Source organism: Sinocyclocheilus grahami, unplaced genomic scaffold, assembly GCF_001515645.1.
Source record: "Sinocyclocheilus grahami isolate Dianchi unplaced genomic scaffold, SAMN03320097.WGS_v1.1 scaffold481.1, whole genome shotgun sequence".
NCBI classification, from domain to species: Eukaryota; Metazoa; Chordata; class Actinopteri; order Cypriniformes; family Cyprinidae; genus Sinocyclocheilus; species Sinocyclocheilus grahami.
In genome coordinates this window covers 348,778-356,308 of record NW_015505660.1, presented here as the reverse complement: position 1 = coordinate 356,308, position 7,531 = coordinate 348,778, and the positions used below count along the sequence as shown (strand labels likewise).

General features: G+C 38.0%; 1 protein-coding gene across 1 annotated transcript in view; it reads left to right on the top strand.

The window, feature by feature from the left end:
- Positions 1-7,531, top strand: part of intu (inturned planar cell polarity protein) — a 31,920-nt gene that overhangs the window by 22,219 nt on the left and 2,170 nt on the right. Inside the window, exons 11-13 of the mRNA XM_016236113.1 lie at positions 1,115-1,333; positions 4,035-4,538; positions 6,585-6,679. Of these exons, the coding sequence (XP_016091599.1) occupies positions 1,115-1,333; positions 4,035-4,538; positions 6,585-6,679 (818 nt within the window). The remainder of the gene's footprint in view (positions 1-1,114; positions 1,334-4,034; positions 4,539-6,584; positions 6,680-7,531) is intronic.

The window sequence follows — 7,531 nt, the reverse complement described above, 5'->3', positions numbered from 1 at the left end:
CCTTCTGGAAAGTATGTTCATTTATCCATTCCTTGTGAAGTTCACTCAAATTCTTGAATCGATTTTGCTTGACAATCCTCATAAGGCTGCGGTTCTCTCGGTTGGTTGTGCATCTTTTTCTTCCACACTTTTTTCTTCCACTCAACTTTCTGTTAACGTGCTTGGATACAGAACACTGTGAACAGCCAGCTTCTTTGGCAATGAATGTTTGTGGCTCACCCTCCTTGTGAAGGGTGTCAATGATTGTCTTCTGGACAACTGTCAGATCAGCAGTCTTCCCCATGATTGTGTAGCCTAGTGAACCAAACTGAGAGACCATTTTGAAGGCTCAGGAAACCTTTGCAGGTGTTTTGAGTTGATTAGCTGATTGGCATGTCACCATATTCTAATTTGTTGAGATAATGAATTGGTGGGTTTTTGTTAAATGTGAGCCAAAATCATCACAATTAAAAGAACCAAAGACTTAAACTACTTCAGTATATGTGCATTTAATTTATTTAATACACGAGTTTCACAATTTGAGTTGAATTACTGAAATAAATGAACTTTTCCACAACATTCTAATTTATTGAGATGCACCTGTAAGCTTACAATTATGAGAAAAAAGTCACCTTTGTGAGAAAAAAGTTAGAATTGCAAAATATAAAGTTGCAATTGCAAGAAAAAGTCAAAATTGCGAGATATAAAGTTGCAATTGAGAGAAAAAAGTAAACTGCAAAAAGTCAGAATTGCAAAATATAAGCTCACAATTATGAGAAAAAAGTCAGAATTGCAGGATATAAAGTTGCAAGAAAACTTTGCAGAAAATCGCAATTCTGACTTTATGACATGCAATTGCAACTTGATATCACCCAATTCTGACTTTATAACTCACAGCTGAGTTTATATCTCGCAATTCTGAGAAAAACATTCAGGATCTTGATATTTAAACTAGCAATTGAGAGAAAATAAGTCAGAATTGTGAAATAAAAAGTTGCAATTACCTTTTTTATTTTTTGTTGAGTGGTGGAAACGGGCTTCCATAGTTAGCAGTGTTTGTTTTCGTTGTCACACTCATTTGTACGCTACTGAAGGTCAGGAATACAGATGTGTATTCGTCTGTTGTGTCTGGCAGGGATATCTCATAGCGAACCACCTGCCTAAAGAAGACCTTCTGGACGTGTGTTTGTACTGTCAGCATTACTGTCTGCTGCCGCTGGCGTCGGAGCAGCGCGTGGGGCAGCTGGTGGTGTGGAGGGAGGTGTTTCCACAGCAGAGAACCCAGAACAACACCGCATCACATCCTGGATACTGCCAACCACACGGAAGACACTTCCTGCTCATAGTGGGCCTGGTGAGAAACACTGTTCTTTTGAACTTTCTATTCATTAAAGACACAGAACATAAAATGTATCACAGTTTCCACAAAAACATGAAGCAGCACAACTGTTTTCAACACTGATAATAACCAGAAGAATGATTTCTGAAGGGTCATGTGACACTGAAGACTGGAGTAATGATGCTGAAAATTCACAGGATTTTAAAATATATTCACATGGAAAACAGTCATTTTAAATTGTAATGATATTTCACAATATCGCTGCTTTTTCTGTATTTTTGTTCAAATAAATGCAGCCTTGGTGAGAAGAAGAGTCTTGTGTACATATTTACAGAAACCAAAATTTCTGAAACACACCTACCGTGCTTCATAATCAGAGCAGAAGTGTTGCTACTAGACCAACAAGTCATGATTGATTTTCTAGCGCTGGTTTGTGGATTTATTCATGGACTGACAGTGGATGATGTCAGGATGAAGTTATCAAATTAAATGTCACAAATTGATTTGAGCACAATCAGCTGTTCAACAGTTGCTGATAAAAGAAGACCTTCTGGACGTGTGTTTGTACTGTCAGCATTACTGTCTGCTGCCGCTGGCGTCGGAGCAGCGCGTGGGGCAGCTGGTGGTGTGGAGGGAGGTGTTTCCACAGCAGAGAACCCAGAACAACACCGCATCACATCCTGGATACTGCCAACCACACGGAAGACACTTCCTGCTCATAGTGGGCCTGGTGAGAAACACTGTTCTTTTGAACTTTCTATTCATTAAAGACACAGAACATAAAATGTATCACAGTTTCCACAAAAACATGAAGCAGCACAACTGTTTTCAACACTGATAATAACCAGAAGAATGATTTCTGAAGGGTCATGTGACACTGAAGACTGGAGTAATGATGCTGAAAATTCACAGGATTTTAAAATATATTCACATGGAAAACAGTCATTTTAAATTGTAATGATATTTCACAATATCGCTGCTTTTTCTGTATTTTTGTTCAAATAAATGCAGCCTTGGTGAGAAGAAGAGTCTTGTGTACATATTTACAGAAACCAAAATTTCTGAAACACACCTACCGTGCTTCATAATCAGAGCAGAAGTGTTGCTACTAGACCAACAAGTCATGATTGATTTTCTAGCGCTGGTTTGTGGATTTATTCATGGACTGACAGTGGATGATGTCAGGATGAAGTTATCAAATTAAATGTCACAAATTGATTTGAGCACAATCAGCTGTTCAACAGTTGCTGATAAAAAAAAAAGTGTTATTGAAGTGTTAAGAGATTTTTTAAAACAAAGTTTTAAATGTTGCAGGAAAACTTTTTCAAAAGTTAAAATTTTTTGGGGTCTAAAATTTTTCAAGTGTTCTTGAAAAAAGTATCTTCTGCTCACAAAGGCTGCATTTATTTGATCAAAAGTACAGTAAAGTCAATAATACAATGAGATATTTTTACAATTTAAAATAACTTAAGTTTTAATACGTTTTATATTTAAAAGTATTTTAAAATGTAAACTTTTCTTGTTGTTATCAATGCTGACAATAGAAATGGTTACATTTTGCTGAAAATGTATTCACCCTCAGGCCATTCAAGATGTAGATGAGTTTATTTCTTCATCTGATCAGATTTGGAGAAATATAGCATCACTTGTTCACCAATGGATGCTCTGCAGTGAATGGGTGCCGTCAGAATGAGAGTCCAAACAGCTGATAAAAACATCACAATAATCCACAAGTAATCCACACCACTCCAGTCCATCAGTTAATGTCTTGTGAAGTGATAAGCTGCGTGTTTGTAAGAAACAAATCTGCAACAAATCTCTTTTAACTTTAAACTGTTGCTTTTGTCTAAAATACGAGTCCTCTATCCATAATAACGCTTCATTCAGTGAAAAAGTCACCTTGTCTTAATCAGGGTCGGCTCAATGTTGAGCTCTGCTCTGATTGGCTGTTTCACAGTGCGGCTCAATGTTGAGCTCTGCTCTGATTGGCTGTTTCACAGTGTGGCTCATTTCAGTAGCTCACACAGCAGGAAGGAAACACAGGGAAAATATATATTTCAATACTGTCTCTAGCAGTTATAAGGGGCATATATAGGGTCATTGAAACTGCTTTCGAATGCACGATCGCTTTTTACTTTCACTTTTGAGATTTGCGATCGCACGTGATCTGTGTAAACTACAGCGGCAGTACTTACCACACATTTGACAAGATCAGATGCTTGTCAGTGGTGCTCAGGATCTGTAAATCGTTCGCCATCATCCTCAGTCATCTCTCCTTACTCTGTTTATGTGGTAAGTGAAGTCTTATGTACTGTAATGTAACAGGCTACCGCTAGCAAGCAGCTAACCATGTCCCTTTAGTGGCGCGTTATTTGTTTTCCGTGCCTCTCTGAATACAGACACCAACCCATCCCTGCACATCACATCCCCTGCACAGCCTGGAACATAACATTTATTTCCATGATCTGCCATTTTCGCTATTATCCTCGCTGTTATTATTCAACTATGCCAAGGTAAATACAGTTTTCCATTCTATGGAACCTTTAATGATGGATTTGTAACAAACACGCAGCTTTTTACTTCACAAGATGGACTGGAGTGGTGTGGATTACTTGTAGGTTAATATGGTTTGAGCGCAATAATTGAACGATGAATTATTGAAAATATAATGCACAGCCAATGTATAACCGCAGTTTTTCCTTACTGATGTTTCCAGAGGCACTTCATGCAGTGTGTGTTGCTGGAGGCCGGTGGTTGTACTTCGCCCACTCTGGGATCTCCAGGTCCCGACTGCGTCTATGTGGATCAGGTCAAAGCCACACTCCTTCAGCTGGAGAGTCTGGATGCTGCCATTGAGGAGCGGCTCTCGGCTCCGCCCACTCCCTGCCTCTCCTGCGCCGATTGGTTCCTTCCTGCCGGTGGGCGGGACCGACATGACGGCATCGGCAGCTCGCCGATCCTAAACCGTCTGACGGCAGCCATAAAATCCCCATCGCCGGGCGGGATGGGGCGGAGTCTGTTCGGGGAGGCGGGGTCCTCGAGTTTAAGAGGACGGAGGCCAAGTCCACAGAGGAGTCTGTCTGACAGCGGCAGTGAGGGTCACGCTGACGGGACTTCAGGTCTGAGTCCTCATGCCACACCGCCCCCTAGTGGCACACGCAGAGACTCCCTCGGCTCCGGAGGGTCAGACGGCAGCCTGGGCAGTGCGGGATTTTTCAAGGTGTCTTATATTAATTACAGTTCATGTCATGTTGTTTCACTTGTAGTTTACATTTTTCAGTCTCATGAAACATCAAGAACATGTTCATCCCAAAATCAAAGGAATGAAATGATAAATTACATCATGCATAAACAAAATCAGTTTTGTTCAGCTCAGACAGCTATGGTAATACAGAAAAAAATATTCATATTATATATTATGGTGTATTATTTAAATTATAAAGTACATTTCTAATCCCAATTAAAGTTCAAGTATATATTGAAATTAATTTATGCAGAATTTTTTTAATATGTGTGTTTATGCAGTTATTATTTATAGTATTATAATGTATTATTTAAATTATAAAGTTAATTTTACTTCATAATTGAAGTTCAGTTATAGGAATTTTTCATGGTAGTATTTATTGTATTTTAAATTATGCAGATTTTATAAATATGTTTTTATGTGCAGATATTATTCATGGTATATTATATACATTGTAACTATAATTTTACCTCACAATTGAAGTTCAGCTGTGGAAATGTTTCATTGTGGTGTTTATTTTACTGAAATTAATTAATTCTTTTTTTTTTAAATATATGTATTTATGCAGATTTTATTTATAGTATATAATCATAGTATGTTATTTCAATTGTAGTTAATTTTGCTTCACAACTGAAGTTCATTTTTTAGAAATATTTCATGGTAGTATTTATTGTACTTACATTAATTTAGTTATTCAGATATTATTTATAATATATTATTTAAATAATGAAGTTAATTTTACTTCACAATGTTAGGAATGTTTCATTATAGTATTTATTGTACTGAAATGTAACCTCTGTCTTTTTGTTGATTTTATCATACACTTAGTGAAATTGATTATGATTATCTGAATTATTTTATTATCAAATTGCAAATAAGTGAAACTAAGTAAGTTTCTATATTTAAACATTTAAATCTGTTTCAAATAATTAAAAATGGTTTCACAATTAAAGCATAAAGTAGGTTTGTGTAGTATAACAGTCTATTGAAATTAAAGGTGAATTGTGTGATTTCTATTGCGCTAGCATCACCAAACTGAATTGCAAAAACTGAGATTGAATTCAGATTTAAACACTGACTTTGTCTTTCATTGCTCCAACTAAAGTTTGTCTTTCAGGTCAAGTTTCTCTAGAAAGTGCTGATATAAAACACTTGCTTTGTACTTTCCCATAACAACTTGCAGAAAAGGATAAGTGACATCTAAGTAATATTATTAGATTTTTCCAGCATGCAGTGAGATGTCAGAGCATATACTGTATATCAGCGCTGCATATGAATTATGATCCGGATGTCTGTTATTGAGTATGTGTCAGAACGGCCTCTCCTCTCATATAGCAGCGTCAGGAGCTGCCGTTATGAATCACGTCCATCTGAGTTCAGCTGACGGCACTTCATTTACAGAGTGGGCTCATAAATTCTCCTAGAGAGAGACAAGCTCAAGCAAGCGCATGGAAACTAGCTTTCCTCACATTTCTTGAGTCAGTCCTCGAGACTGCAGCAGACAGGAGCTGCGTTTGTTAGATGGAGAACATTTATACAACCAAGTCAGATAAAGTTCAGCCCAAGATACATTGCTATAAAAACAGGCCAGTGATATTTCATATTTGATTTTATTTAATTTTTATATAAACTTTAGTCTTTTTCTTTTACATTCCAGATTTAAAGTCACTTTATTAACAGTAACTCCTCAATAATAATATTTTGCATAGACCACCACAAAATGTAAGCCAATCGTTTTATTTTATTTTAAAGTTTAGGCTTTTTTGATTGACATTCCAGATTTAAATGCACTTCAATAACTATAACTGTTCAAAAATGTTTTGTATAGTCAAACCCAAACTGTAATCCAATTACTTTATTTTATATTTTATTTTATTTGTCTAGGCTTTTTCTTTTACACTCCGGATTTAAATGCACTTCAGTAACAATAACAATACCACTTCATTCATATTTTGTACAGTCCAGCACAAACTGTAATCTTTATGTGAACTTATCTTGTCTTTTGTGTGTGTTTTCTCTCAGATCCCCAGGTTAAAGCATCCTAACCCTTTCTATTTGGGCTCTTTGAGGAAGAGTCTGACTGACAGAGAAACTGAGGAGATGCACAACGTTCTCAAGTGAGTTTATCTAATCATAGAAAGTCATTTTATATTACTTATATATATATTTTTTTTCACCTTTTGTGTTTCATGGAAGAAAAATGTCAGAAGTGTACCTTAAGTCACTTTAAATGACTAAATGTCTTCTTACTCGTCAGGAACAGATTGATCACAGTTATCGTGTGTGTGTGTGTGCATGTGTATGTGTGTGCGTTTGTGTGTGTGTGCATGTGTATGTGTGCGTGTGTGTGCATGTGTGTGTGAGTGTGCATTTGTGTGAGTGAGTGTGCGTGCGATTGTGTGAGTGCGTGTGTGCGTCTGATTGTGTGGGTGAGTGTGTGCGTGTGCGTGTGTGTGCATGCGTGTGTGTGCATGTGTGCGTGCAAGAAAAATGTCAGAAGTGTACCTTAAGTCACTTTAAATGACTAAATGTCTTCTTACTCGTCAGGAACAGATTGATCACAGTTATCGTGTGTGTGTGTGCGTTTGTGTGTGTGTGCATGTGTATGTGTGCGTGTGTGTGCATGTGTGTGTGAGTGTGCGTTTGTGTGAGTGAGTGTGTGTGCGATTGTGTGCGTGTGATTGTGTGAGTGCGTGTGTGCGTCTGATTGTGTGGGTGAGTGTGTGCGTGTGCGTGTGTGTGCATGCGTGTGTGTGCATGTGTGTGCGTGAGTGAGTGAGTGAGTGTGTGCGTGAGTGAGTGAGTGTGTGCGTGAGTGAGTGTGTGCATGCGTGCGTGCGTGTGTGAGTGAGTGAGTGAGTGTGTGCGTGAGTGAGTGAGTGAGTGTGTGCGTGAGTGAGTGTGTGCGTGCGTGCGTGTGAGTGTGTGTGTGCCTGTGTGTGTGCCTGTGTGTGTGCCTGCGTGCGTGC